This window comes from Dendrobium catenatum, unplaced genomic scaffold (assembly GCF_001605985.2).
Source record: "Dendrobium catenatum unplaced genomic scaffold, ASM160598v2 fragScaff_scaffold_1557, whole genome shotgun sequence".
Lineage (NCBI taxonomy): Eukaryota > Viridiplantae > Streptophyta > Magnoliopsida > Asparagales > Orchidaceae > Dendrobium > Dendrobium catenatum.
The window spans coordinates 4167644-4183231 of NW_021320019.1; the positions used below are offsets into that span (position 1 = coordinate 4167644).

A 15588-nucleotide genomic window follows, 5' to 3' on the forward strand; every position below is an offset into this window, starting at 1 on the left:
TTCCTCTTGGCATTTGTAAAATCTTGTGTTCATTGGGACATAGCACAATTGGAGCTTCTAGCAATTCAATCTTTGAAGGATGTGATGATTAGATGTTCAAGTACAAAGGTATCATCATTAAAGGTGATAATTCAAATGTTATTTCTTTTCTTCAAAGTGTTTGGTGAAATGGGAGCTACTAAGAGGAGGATCTTGGTTTTCTTTTCTTTTTTTTTTTTTAAAAATTCAAATTACATTATCAAATATAAACTACGTATAAGTACTAAATGGATCACATTTCTCCTTTAACAATCTAAACAATGAAGGAGGAATGTTGCAAAAAGAAAATCTATGAAAAATAAAGCTATTTTCTAAAGCAAGAGTAGCATATAAATCAGCTACTTTATTACAACTTCTATTAACATGTTGAAAAATTACCTTATTGAAGTCATTTAGAAAGAATAGCTCCATTTCCACCCAATTATCCAATTGCCATTTGGACTTATTCATTGATTCTTGAATGAATTTGATGATGTTAAGATTATCACCTTTAACGATAACCACTTTGCTCTCCATCATCGAACTTTGTATGTACTCCCTTATTTCTATTACCGCCTCCATCTCCAGCTATGCCACATCCCAATGAACTCTACTTTTCCTGAATGCAATAATCAGCCTTCCTTTATGATCTCTAAATATTCCTCCAATTCCAGCTTGATTTGAACTTAAGATAGAATCTTCAACATTGATTTTTATCCAATCTAGAGGTGGAGGGTGCCAAGTTTCATGGGACTCCCTTAGGAGATTAACACCCTAGTTATCTAGAATTGGATTAGATAAGATCATGGCAATTGACAATACATTGCTGCAATCATTGAAGAAGACATTGCAGATTTTCCATGTTTTACCTCATTCCTGTTCTTCCAAGATAAAAAAAAAATTGCTATACAATACATCTTGGTAACACTTATATGTTTAGAGGACAAGCTTCTTAATTCAATCAAATAATTTTCCAATGAGATAAACATTGGAATATAAAAGCCCCAATCTCTAAGCTTAAGAATAACTTATTTTAGAAATTTGCAATGAACAACAATATGTGAATAGCTTTCAATCGTAAGTAAAGGAAATTTTGAAAAATTTTATCCTAGAGAGAGAACGTCTGGAATTTTAGAGAGAGAAATTTCGCCGCCTGGTTCGAATTTGGTTTTGCGCGGGCTTCCTGCGTTCGGTGGTGGAGGTGTCGGATGATCGCCGGTGTTGCTTTGTCAGTGTCATAAATGCTCCGCGACCCTATGGATCACTACATACCAATGGTAGAGTGTCGAATGGCATTTTGATTAGAGAAGGAGAAAGACCTCCGAGCCATCAAGTTCTTGTTGAGGGCAAGGGGAAGAATGTTATGGTGGAAGATAAGGTTGGGAAGAAGAATATGGATGTGAAGAGAAATCCAGGTTTGTCAATTCTTGAATCTTCAGCTTCGGATGATTTAATTCTACGGGTGAATAGGTTTTCTGGAGTTCTTGATGCGCATAAGGGGCGTAATATTGAAAACAAATTGAATCGGTGGAGGTTCAGATGGTGGATGAAAATTTGGATTCTGTTAAGGATTGTTTGAAGGATATGATGAGTACTGGAATTCAGAAGACCAAGACGATTGATAGCTCCAAACAGGAGGGTTTGGGTGAGGTTACTGAAGCCTGGTCGAAGCCGAAGCCAATTAAGATATCGTTTAATGGGGACTAAGTTGAATTTTTTGAGGATGGTATAGCTGTCAGGTTAAATGCAGATATGGAGGCAAAGAATTCTCAAATATTGAAGAATTCGATAGTGATTAAAGTTCTGGGTAACAATGTGCTTTTTTTGGTTTGCAGAGTAGAACTGAGAAGGAAATGGAGCAAATATGGCGGATTTCACTTGACATCAATTGGTATGAATTGGATTTTGTGTTCATTTAAGACGAGCGAGGTGGTAGAAGAAATCCTGAATGGTGGTCCTTGGTATGTGCACGGGTTCATTATCGGTATGGATAGATGGTCCTCTGCTTTTGATCTGAATTCATTTAAAGGAGTTTCTACTCCTGTTTGAATTAGATTCCCATGCTTGCCTCTGTATTGATGGGATGAGGATAATATAGCAAGGATTGCTTCTTGCTTTGGGTCGCCAATGTACATTGTTGGCAATACCTTTAGCTATGGTAAACGGGAGTTTACTCGTGTATGTGTGAGGATAGATTTGGAGAAAATGTTACTGAATGGTGTTTGGGTGGATGGCTCAGTTGGGAGATTCTTCCAATGGGTGGAGTATGAGAAATTTGATCTTCTCTGTTATCAGTGTGGTAGAGTAGGTCATGACAGAAAGATTTGTTCGGAGAATGTAACTATTGGGAAACAGGATCAAGCATTAATAAAGACGGATGCAGTAGATGTAATAATTAAGAAGGTTGTGCCTGATAGTAAGTCATCTGTAATCAGTTCCGAATATGGTCTATGGATTCATGTTCATTTCAAGAACAGAAGATTTAACAGAGACAATGGTATTGGAAAAGGAGTGAATGCCAATGGAAATAACAATGATAGCAGGGGAAATACTAATAAGAGGGTTACTGTACAGAAGGAAGTCCAGTTGTTGGAATAGGAGGCTGCTGCTGTTGAAAAACTGCCTTGGCTCCAAGAAAGTTTTCAGAAACTGAGGAAGCTGCTGGGGGTAAGAAGTTAGAAATTCATTTAACTAATAGGTTTGATGCTTTGATTGATAGTAATGAAGAAGAATATGTTGGAAGTCATGAAGGAATTGGTAAAATAATTGACAGGTGATTGGACACAGCTGATCCATATGTCAGTCACATTGGTGTGGGTTTTTATAGTGGGGCTGCCAAGGTTAAGCTAGCCAAAGAACTGAGGTCTTTAGGGCCAGTTGAACCTGGTTATGAAAAGAAGAAGAGGGATGGTATGTTGAACCCCAACAGTGGGGAAAGATCTTCTGTACTAGTTTAAATGTCATCCATTTTATTCTGGAATTGTAGGGGGGCAAGGAAAAAAGAGGCTTCCTTATACTTGAAGGATATTGTTAGAGATCAGGGTGTATTCTTTATTGGGCTCATGGAGACCAAGTTGTCTAGCAATGACAGAAGGGAGGTTGATTATCTTATTGGGAATGAATGGGAGTATTTTCATTACCCTACTGTTGGTACCTCTGGAGGTATTTTGGTGTTATGATATAGGAGGTTGGTGTCTTTTGATGTTAAGGAGACGTCTTCACAAGCTATTGTTGGTGATCTATCGGTTCCTAACTTGGGAACTTGGAAAGTTGCCACTGTGTATGGGAGTAGATGTTGTAAGGAGAGGGGAAGTCTTTGGAGTCAACTACAGGATTGTATGGAGGACTCAATTCCTTCCAATATTGTAGGGGGTTTTAATTGTATCATAAATATGGAGGAGAAGATAGAAGGCAAGAGGTTCTTGTTTTCTAAAGGACATAGGGAGATGAAGTGCTTTATGATGAATTCAGATTTTCATGATATTGGAAGTGTTGGACCAAGGTTTACTTGGTGTAACAACAAAGAGGGAGCCTCTCGGATTTGGGAAATGTTTGAAAGATGTATGTTAAATTTGGCTGCTATTCAGAAGCTTCCAGTTGCTAATATCAAGCATCTTGCTAGAGTGGCATCCGACCATAGTCCTATTGTTCTTAATATGGGTGATAGGTTGCAGTTCAAGGCAAAAACCATTAATTTTGAGGATACTTGGAGATCATACCCAACAGCTAAGAGTGTTGTATATCATTCTTGGAAGAAGAATGACTTTGGTGATGAGTATATGATCTTGCAAAGCAAGCTTAGCTGAACCTTAAAGGCATTATTATTTTGGAATAAAAATAAGTGCAAAGATTTGAATGTGCTGAAGGAAAAGTTGTGAAAGGAAATTCTAGAACTTCAAAAAAAGGAAGCTTTGGGTGATAATTGGTCAGTTGAAGACCTTTTTATGCTGAGAAACAAAGTTCATGACCTTAATGTTACTTTGAGAAGATTGTCTACTTGGTGGAATCAAAGGGCAAAAGCAAGGTGGCATGTGGAAGGAGATACAAATTCAAGGCTTTTTCACAATTTTGCCTCAGAAAGAAGAAATGGAAACCAGATTAATCAAATAAAATATGAGTTTAATAAATTGCATGATGAGGATGATCAAATTGAGAAGTTATTCACACAATTTTTTGAAAAGAAGTGGAAATACAAACAATGTGAGCCGACGGGTTGGCTGTTGGTTTCTGAAAACCAGAAGACTACAGATGAGGAAATGGCTTTGCTTAATGAGGATTTTTCAGTGAATGAGCTGCAGAACAAGGCACCAGGTATTGATGGAGTTACTTCTTCTTTTTACAAGAGTTATTGGAGTATTGTTTGGGAGACTCTTTGGAGTGCTGTCAATTATTTTTTCAAGTCCAGCCATATGACTAAGGAGTGGAAGGATACTTTAATAGTCTTCATCTCTAAAGTAAAGTACCCTTTGATTCCATCTAACTAGAGGCCTATTAGCCTATGTCAGACTAATTACAAGATTGTGGCTACCATGTTAGTTAACAGATTGAAGAAGGTTATTTCCAAGATGGTTTATGAAGAGAAAGTAGCGTTCATTCCTGGAAGATCCATTTCAGAGCATTGCCTTTTGGCTCAGGAAATCATTCACAAGTTCAAAATCTGTAAGAATAAGAAGGGGTTGATGGCTTTAAAATTGGATATGGAGCAAGCTTACGATAGCATGGGATGGACAACTCTTCGTCAGATTCTTAATTGGTATGGTTTTCCTTCTGATTTCTCTAACTTCCTTATGGAATGTGTTGTAGATGTGAGGTTTTCTATTATCATCAATGGAAGGAATTCCAATTGGATTAATGCTCAAAGTGGATTCTGTCAAGGGTGTCCACTTTCTCCTTATCTCTTCATTTTATGTTCTCAACTTATGTCCAACTCACTTGAACAAAGGGGACAGACTCTTGGCATTCATATTTCCCCTAAAGGCCCAAAGATCACACATCTCCTTTATGCAGATGATGTGTTGATTTTTTCTCATGCTTCCATTGCTTTAGCTAATGCATTAAAGATCATAGTGGAGGATTTCTGTAAGTGGACAGGGCAAAGAGTTAATGTCAGCAAATCACAGATGTTGTTTGGCAAGGTGGTTAGTTACTCTATGAAGAAGAAGATTGCTAGATTACTCGGCTTCAAAGTGGTCAAGGAGATGAAGTACTTGGGTGTGAAGATTTCCCTTAGTAGACTCAAGGTGGCTGACTTTCAAGAGCTTATGAGTAATGTCATGGATAGACTCAACTCTTGGGGTAAGAAGTCTTTGTCAATGAGAGGTATGCTCACTCTCATTGAAAGCTCTTTGCTCTCTATGCCAAATTTCTTAATTACTCATTCTTTGGTTCCAAAAAGGGTATTACATGAGTTGGAAAAATTATGTACAAGTTTCATGTGGCATAAAAATGATGGGACCAATGGTATGCATTACATTGTTTGGGGAGATATTTGCAAACCAAGAAGTATGGGAGGGTTGGGTTTGCACTCTCCTTTATTTAGAATTGGCTCTTTACATTCTAAATTGGCATGGAATTATATTCAGAAGCAGAATTCATTGTTCCATCGAACAATGAATGCTAAATATGGTAGTGATGTTATGAATGGTGCCCAAAAGAAGGTTACTTCTAGTGCTTGGAAAATTATGTTGGATGGAAAACATTTGAAATTTGCTGTTAGATGGAAGATGGGAAAGGGTGACAAGATAAATGTCTTGAATGATGCTTGGTTGCTTGATAAAAGCATCAACCGGTGGCCAACGTATGTTGATTGTAATGTGCTGGATGGTATCTATATACAACAGCTTTTGTTAAATAATGGTGAGTGGAATCTTACCATGTTACAAAGGGCCTTTCATCCTGATCTAATCTTATTGATTAGTCAAATACAAATTGAGTATGAGGAGGAGGATCGGTTGGAGCTGCTGAAAATGTGTTCGGGTAAAACAGTTTCTGCCTTGGTATATGAACAATTGTTGTTCAACAGATGTACTTTGGAAGGTGTTTGAGTTTTATAGCTGGGTGCAGAAACTTAAACTCAATAAGAAGGTAGAAATCTTTTGGTGGAGGCTCGGTAAAACAGCTATTCCTACTAACCTGTTTCTTAAGAATCGTAGAATTTCTGAGAATGCTCTATGTGCTAGAGGCTGCCAAGTGGATGAAACGTATGAGCATATCATGGTTCAATGTAAATATATGGTGGAAGTCCTTATGAAGATGTGTGAATAGGGTATTTTAATCCCTATTTTCAGTTCTCTGGATTGCTGTTTACAGGAGTTAAAGAAGTTATCAAGCTGTAATTCTGGAATTGTCAAAGTTTACTGCACCATAGTGTATCTTTCTTGGGAGAATAGAAATGATGTGAAGAATGGAAAGGATGCTATGCCATGTTCTATGGTTGCTTCTAATGCTTTGTTCTTAGCCTTGTCCAAATCTAGTCCATATCTTTCTAGCTGGGGTACTAATCTCCTTAGGGAGTCTCAAAATACTTGGTGCCCTCCACCGAAGGATTGGATTAAGATTAACGTGGATGCCTCTTTGCTTAGTTCCAATCTTGCTGGTATTGGTGGTGTTTTTAGAGACCCCAAAGGCCGGCTTATCAGTGCATTTGGGAAGAATATATAAGACTCATTGGGATATTGCTCAGCTTGAGTTGGAAGCTGTTCTCACGGTGAGGGAGTTCCTTAGGAGTTGGATGTTGGAATGCAAGGGGGTGATCATTGAGAGTGATAATATCAATATTATCAAATTCATTCAAGTCTCTTTGAAGAAGATTAACCGGCATGTGGATAGGTGCCGACAAAGGACTTTTGTTTCTTAAATGACTTTAATAAAGTTGTTTTCCATCATGCCTATAGATGTTGTAATAAATTTGCTAATTGTTGCGCTACTTTGGCATTGGAAAATAGTTTCTTTTTTGATAGTTTTTCTTTTGAGAACATTCCTTCCTTGTTGTTGGACTTAATCAAGGAGGAATGTGATCCTTTTATTACTTGTATTTAGCTATTTGGTTTTAATGCCATTTGATGCAATTCTTTAAAAAAAAAAAAAAGAATAGCTTTCAATCTCCTCATATCCTCTAACACATAAATCATCATTGCTTAGCCTTCTGTAATTGAGAAATTGATTTGTAGTTATTGCGTTTTTGCTCAATCTCCACCGAAATAGCTCTACTCTTGGATTAAGTTTAAGTTTCCTAATCCATTCATAATAGCTATAGTCATCATCATTGATATTATATTCCATTAGTTTTTCATAAGTTAAAGCAGTAATTGATTTGCCCGAGTGTTGAAACATAGCTTTCATTCTATCATTCTCACAACAGGAGTAAACATGAATATGCAATATTAACTTGATAATTTCCTGATGAAAAAAATGTTTTAATTCCTTCTCATTCCAGCTCCCATCCAAATTTATAAAAGGATGGAGCATTATTCCATCCAATTCTCCACAATTAGCAAATGTTGGCCATATGTTTAAGCACTTGTCAAGTAGTCATATGTCATTCAAAATGTTGATTTTCCTTCCATCACACACTTTCCATTTGATAATTGGATTAACATCTTTAACTCCATCTATAAGAATCTGCCAAGTACTAGAAGCATTCTTGTAGTATTCCCCATTTAGAATTTTGTCACCATATGTCAAGAAAAAATTCCTATATAATAAAGAATTAGGATTATTTATTTCATTCCATGTCAACCTTGCTCTAAGTGGATCTGTTCTTTGGATTACATAATGAATTCCCAATCCCCCTACATTTTTCGATTTGCAGATTTCCTCCCAGGCTACTTAGTGTAGACGTCTTCTCCCATTTGGTTTGTGCCAAATGAAATTTCTGCTTAATTTGTCCCATTCATACAGTAACTTCTTTGGAACTAAAGAATGAGTAATCAAATAATTTGGCAATGATAACAAGGATGATTTTACCAATATTATTCTAACTCCCATGGATAAGGATTTACTTCCCCAAGCATTCAGTTTATCTAAGACATAATTCAACAAATCTTGCAAATCATCCAAACCCATCCTTCTCATAATGATTTTGATTCCCAAGTATTTCATTCCTTCACTACTTTATACCCAAGTCTTCTAGAAAGTTTATGTTTAACCGTTCATTTGACAAACTTACCAAATATAATTTGGGATTTGTTGATGTTAACCTGAAGCCCTGTCCATCTATAAAAATTTGCAATGATTGTCTTTATTACTCCAGCTAAATTACGTTTTGCATAAGAAAAGAGAAGCACATCATTGGCATATAGTAGATGGGTAATCTTCTCACTTCTAGTAGACACTTGAATACCCAATTCATTTTCTCTTTATTTAATTACACTTGATAAGAGATGAGAACACATGATAAACAAGTAAGTTGATAGTGGACACCCCTTCCAAAACCCACATTCAGCATTTATCCATCTTGTGTTCCTTCTGTTCAATATAATAGATAACCTTGCAATAGTTACACATTCCAAAATTAGTTCCAAGAACTTGGATGGAAACCCATAACATTTGAGAATATGTTGAAGTGTTGTCCATCCCATGCTATCATATGCCTGTTCCATATCCAATTTGATTGCCATCAATCCATTCTTGTTTTTAGATATTCTAAATTTATTGAATATCTCTTGAGCTAATAGGTAATGTTTCGACATGATTCTACCAGGAATGAATGCCATTTTTTCTTCCGAAATGATGTTTGAAATGCAGAATTTGATTCTATTAACCATCATAGTTGCAACTATCTTATATGTGGTTTGACATAGATTTATTGGTCTATAATTGGATGGCAAGATAGGTTTCTTTACCTTCATAATTAACACAATTAAAGTGTCTTTCCATTCCTTATGCATCACCCCAGTCTTAAAAAACTCCTTAACAGCTATCTAAGTAACTTCCTTAACAATATTCCAATAGAACTTAAAGAAGGAAGAAGTCACACCATCATTGCCCGAAAAATTATTGTTTCCTTGTTGGAAAATAGAATTTTTAAACTCCTCTTCAATGAAATTAGCCCTGAGCGTTTCCAAATGTCTGAACTTTAATTTTTGATTTTCTGATAGTGAAGGCCACTCCTCAATATTACAATTACTGGCTTTCCACTTGTTATTGAAGAATTTCAACAAAACTTCTTCAATTTGTTCAATCTATTCAAGCACATTATTGTTCTCATCTTTTATTTGTCTTATCATATTCCCATTCCTTCTAGCCGAGGCAAACTTATGGAAGAACCTAGAGTTTGTATCTCCTTCTTCAACCCATCTCACCTTAGCCCTTTGGTTCCACCAAGTTGATAATCTTCTTAGAGTAATGTTGAACTCATGAACTTTACCACATAGAAGCAACAAATTATCTGAACAAATACCTGCATACGAGGCCTCCTCCATTTTTAGATTCAAAATTTCCTTTTTTAATTGGTCTTTAAGCAAGCATAAGTCTTTACATTTGTTCTTGTTCCAAAAGAAGAGTGCTTTTAAAGTTCTTCTCAGCTTTCTATGCAAGATGTCAACTTCATTGCCAAAATAAGTTTTTTCCCAAGACTTAACCACTATATTCCAAGCAGCTGGATAAGATCTCCAAGTATCTTCAAATTTTATATTCTATGCTTTGTTGTGTTATTTCTCTTCAAATTTGACAACTATAGGGCTTTGTCAGACGCTATCCTCAGAAGGTGTCTGATTTTCGCTAATGGAACTAATTGCAAGGCAGCAAAATTCAGCAAACATCTATCAAGCCTCTCCCATATTCTAGCAGCTCCATCCTTGTTATTACACCAAGTAAATCTTGGTCCAACCACTCCAACATCATGTACATCATTATTGATCATGAATGTCTTCAAATCTCTAGGTCCTTTGGAAAAAGTGAACCTATTACCTCCTTTTTTTATCCTCCTTGCTTAAAATACAATTGAAATCCCCCCTACAATGGAAGAAATACTACTCACCATGGACTTCTCAAGCTTATATCATAATAAACTTCTTTCAGGACAATGCTTGTTCCCATATATTGTTGCAATATTCCATGTCCACAAGGAATTAGCAGTAAGTGAACCAAGAACCATTTGAGAAGAGTGCTCAATCACATTGAATGAAACACAAATTTTCTTCCACTGAACCAAAATTCCTTCTGCTATTCCCTGTGCTAGGTGATGAAAAAATCCCAATCGACCCCAATAATACTATTAACTTATGTTCTCTCTATTCTTGATAGTTTAGTCTCAGTCAAGCTAATAAAAAAAAAACGTCATGGTCTCTAACAATCTCTTTAAGATATAAGGAGGCATCCTTCTTCCTAGCCCTCCTACAATTCAAAAATATAATGGATGACATTTATATAACTGAAGGGGATACATCCCCACCTTTTTTTACCTTCTCTTCCTTGTCCTCTTTTCTTTCTATTTTTGAGCTCAACCGGTCCAAAAGACTTTATTTCTTTTGCCAATTTATTCTTAGCCGAGATATTTAGAGCATCACCTTTTTCTTTCATTATAATTGGCATGTCTTCAGAATCAATGCATGCTGTAATTTTATTATTCCTTATGATCTCCTTATGCATCTACACATCAACTTCTCCATCTTCAGCTTCATCAGAAAAAAACATTGAAATTGTTTACCGTGATATTATCATTGACCTCAACAGCATTTGTACATAATTTTTTAGTTGTGACCAACTCAGCACCTGATGTTTCAGACAGTATCTCCACATTAGGATTGCTGATTATTTCTGCTACATCATCTTCATATTTATGGTTTTATCTTCTTTATGAAGATTTCCTTGATTATTTCTCACAGTATTGCTTCCCCCATGAACCTTCCACTCTTGAATCTATTGTTCTTGAATTTAACTTGAACCTATGGACCATATTCAATTTTTCCCACATCAGAATCCTTTATTTATTTTGAAAAATGGACATCACTTCCTATTTTTATCATTTGCTTTAAAGGTTGGATTTTCTTTGGATTTACATCATCTTTTAGACAATCTGCTCTATCATGATCCACTTTGCCACAATGATAACAAAGTAAATCAATCTTCTCATACTCCACCTTTTGAAAAATTTGCCTGGGTTCCATCAACCCAAACACCATTTGGAAGCTTATTTTCTAAGTTTATCCTTACGCAAACCCAAGCATACTCTCTTTTCCCTCATTTTGAAAGATTTTCCATCCAAGTATAATGGGTTGCCAATAAATGAAGCTATTCTTGCAATATTCTTCTCATCCCAACAAAATAGAGGTAAGCATGGAAACGAAATCCATATAGGTGCTGTAATTCCTTTGAATGATCTAGGATCAAATGAAGGAGACCACTTATCCATTCCAAACCATCCAACATACCATGGGCCTCCATTTAGAACTTCTATTGTCTCAAAATTTTAAAAAGAACATAAAATCTAACCCATACCAAGTGTCATCAGGTGGACACAACCAAATTTATTCCATTGTCTTCTCAACTCCATGCTGCATATTGGAAATGCTGGACTCTTTCCCAAAATTTTAATCACAAGAGAATTTTATAGAATTTGAGGGTTCTTATTACACAAATCAAAGTTCAGATTTGAGGGTTCTTATTACACAAATCAAAGTTCAGTTTTCTGCTACTCCATCGTCTAACATTTCCAGTTGTTCATTCCTAAAAGAGCATTTGATATTCTGAGGTTTCGACCAAGCTGAAATAATGTCATCTTTCATTCCACCAACTTCATTGTTTTTTTCACTATTGAGCATATTCTTCAGAATTCTTCCTTTCTCCACATCTATACGCATTACATCATTAATTTCCATCTCGATGATAACAATATTATCAACCTCATACAAGCTTTCATCTTTGTCATAAGAATTTTTGTTAACCAACTTCGATGAATTCGCATTTATCGCACTGTTTTCAGATATTGCATTTGAATTCCCAAATCGATTTTCAAAAATTTTCATGCCTGGAGATGAATCTCCAAATTTGGTAGATTTTGCAGACGAATACTTATCATGTCGAGGACTTACAATATCAAATTATTCAGAAATAGATTTACCCTTACCAATAACATTAAAAACATTTTTTCAAACTAGATTCAAAAATATCCTTGATAATTAGAACGCTTCTTGAAGATTTAAATGTTTCATCATCATTCTGATGATTTAGCACAGAACCTTGTTGAACAATACTGTCAGAGATTTTATTAGAACTTCTACCACCTATGGATGCAGCATTATCCGCTGGAGGCAGTGATGGCCGGCATCCAGCCACCACCATTCCCTCAATTTTGTCCAAGAATTGAGGAATGATAGCCGAGAAAATCAAAGTTTGAAAAACCAGACGAGAGCTTTCTCTTTGTAAAAATTGGGAGCTTCTCTCTCTAATAAAAGATGAATATGTTGTCCTTGGACTTGGTTTTCTAAAGGACTTTAATTTTGTCATTTTTAATTGTATAGGAAAGAAAAGTAATAAGTTAGTAGACTTGTGTGCTAACTATGCTCTTTTTAGTAGTTTTAGTTGGGAAGAGTTTAGTTTGAATAAGGTTCTGCCTTCATTTTTTAATTTGCTGAAGGAGGAATCCACTTATAGTTTTTGACTTTATGCTTTAAATTTAATGCAAGGTTTTACTTCTTCAGAAAAAAAGATAAGAAGTGGAAGTAGATCTAGTTGGACCAAACCACTATAAATTTTTATGTTTTAACTTTACTGTATTTTTATTTTATACAATTTTAAATTTTTGGTTGAAAAGTTTTTATTTTGTTAAAACTTTTACTGTGCTTAAAATTATAAAATTAGTTTTCAATAAAATTTTTAATAGTTTTTTAAATAACCAATTCACCCCCCTCTTATGTTAGCCTTGGGATAATTGCTTTAGGGCTAACAACCTCTACAAACTTTCAAGTGGAATCAGGGTCTGCTTTCAAAAATTAAGGTTTAGAAAACTTTTTAAAAATAATCACGTCTACTTTTGGAAATTGTAACACACCTGAAAGGTATTCGATCACTAGACTCTCATTATTTGATAACATCCCATTCAATGTTTGGAAAACACATGTCTACTTTTCTTCAATCACTTAACTATCACATGTGAATTTTACTTCATGAAGGATACACTAGGTCAACTAGACTTGTAGATGGAATTTGAATTGAAATATTGTTTGCTGAATGGACTGTAAAAGAAAAAATTAGCTCAATTAAATTCCAAATATTTGAATAATCTTTTATGTGCACTTAAATCTGAAGACTATATGCGTGTCTGTACCTATAAAAGTGGAAAAGAAATTTGGGATAGTCTTTATATCACATATGAAGGGACTAATGAAGCAAAAAAATCTAGATTGAATATTTTGCTAATTTTTGCATGAAACCAAATAAATCAATTGCTGGCATATATACACGTTTCACTCAAATAGTCACCTCTTTACATGCTTTTGGTAGGGAACTAATGAATGTTGAGAAAGTAAATAATGTGTACATGCTTAATTTTGATTGTATTAAATCTCCTAATACTTTTTGATCTAAAAATAATTTCTAATGAATCAGGGTTATGGCATAGGAAAAATTATCACACAAGCATAAAAAATCTTAGGAAAATTATCCAGAAAGAACATGTTAGAGGAATACCAAAATTAGACTTTCTAAGGATCACCTTATAGTGCATGTCAACTAGGAAATAGGTGAAGTCTTCCTTTAATTCCATTAAGGATCATAGAACAAACAAATCATTAGAAATTATTCACATGGATCTTTTTGGACCCGTTAGCACTATAAGTCTAGGAGGTAAAGTATTTTGATTTATGATTTTTGATTATTTTTATAGATTCAATTAGGTTAAATTTTTATTTCATAAGAGTGAATCATTTGAGGAATTTTGAAAATTTTTTACTTGGATTCAATGAAAACTAGGATATAAGATTTTATTAATTCAAAGTGATCATGGAGGTAAATTTGAAATTAAAAAAATTAAAGATTCTTTTAAAAAATAAGGAATTGATCATAATTTTTCAGCACCTAAGACTCCTAAGCAAAATAGAGTTGAAAGAAAGAACAAAACATTAATTGAAGCCTCTAGAGTAACGTTGGCAAAATATTCACTTCCAAAATATCTTTGGGCTAAGTGGTTAGTACGATTTGTTATATTTTGAATAGGGTGAATATTAGATCTAAATTGATTAAGACACCCTATAAACTTTTTAAGGGACGAATACCAAATTTGTTACATTTGCATGTTTTTTGATATAAGGTGTTCATTCATAATAATAGGAAAACTCCTTTCAAAAAATTTAATCCAAAATTTGATGAAAATTTTTTCTTGGATATTCTAGTATTGAAAAATCTTACATAATTTTTAATAAAAAAGTTTTAATAGTTTAGGAGACCACACATGTTATGTTTAATGAATTTGACATTTTGGAAGAATAAAGGTTAGAAGAGGATCATATTGAAAATAAGTCCCATGGAATTGAAAAGATAAATTTAGAAGAAAATGTTGAAAAAGAAAACCTTTTGCCTAGAGAATGGAAATTTTCTAAGAATCGCCCTAAGGAATTGGTTTTAAGTGAAACTAATGATCGTGTTAAAACTAGGCATGAACTTAGCAAAGAAGTGAACCATTATGCCTTTATATCAATGATTGAACCCATAAATATAAATAAAGAACTTTCAAATGAATATTGGATTTTGGTCATGTTAGAAGAGTTAAATAAATTTGTAAGAAATGATATTTGGGAATTGATTAAAAGGCCAAATGATAAAAATATTATTGGAAATAAGTGGGTATTCAAATATAAAATGAATGATTCAGGATTTATGTTCAGAAATAAGGCAAGATTAGTGGCCAATGGGTTTAATCAAATAAAAGGGATTTATTTTGAATATACTTTTGCCCTTATAGCCAGACTTGAAGTAATTAGGATTTTGTTAGCCTTTGCCTGTTTTAATAGTTTTAAATTATATCAAATAGATGTTAAGAGTACCTTTTTGAATGGAGTGACATAAGAGGATGTTTATGTTGAGAATCCTCCATGTTTTGAAAATTCTAAATTCTTTAATCATGTGTTTAAATTTAAAAAAAAATATTATATGAACTGAGAAAGATACCTAGGACTTAGTATAAAAGATTAAACACTTTCCTATTAGAGATATCTTTTATCAAAGGAAGTGTGGTCACCACTCTCTTTTTGAAGAAGATAAGAGATGATATACTCATTGTTCAAATATATGTTGATGATATTATATTTGGATCTACAAATAAAAATCTTTGTGATGATTTTTTAAAAAATAATCATTAGTGAATTTGAGATGATTTTAATTCAATATTTGAGTTATTTTCTTAGTTTTAGCATAAAGTATAATGAGCAAGAAACTTTTCTTAGTCAGTCGTGATATTTTAAGGACATCCTCAAGAAATATGAAATGGATAATGCTAAACTAGTGACTAAACCTATGAGTTCCTTAGTTCAATTCAATAAAGGCCCTAAGGGAAAATCTATTAATCAAAAGAAATTTAGAGGTATAATTGGATCATTACTTTACTTGACTACTAGTAGACCATATATAATATTC

General features: G+C 34.2%; 1 protein-coding gene across 1 annotated transcript; it reads left to right on the plus strand.

Annotated features, from left to right (window-relative positions):
* Positions 1 to 3962: 3962 nt before the first annotated feature.
* Positions 3963 to 4502, plus strand: LOC110113978. The gene has a single exon (XM_020846715.1). The coding sequence runs from the start codon at positions 3963 to 3965 to the stop codon at positions 4500 to 4502; it is 540 nt and encodes a 179-aa protein (XP_020702374.1).
* The last annotated feature ends 11086 nt before the right edge of the window (positions 4503 to 15588 follow it).

Bases quoted from the DNA above. Each gene is read 5' to 3' on its own strand.
- LOC110113978 (XM_020846715.1), top strand. From the start codon at position 3,963: ATGCTGAGAAACAAAGTTCATGACCTTAATGTTACTTTGAGAAGATTG.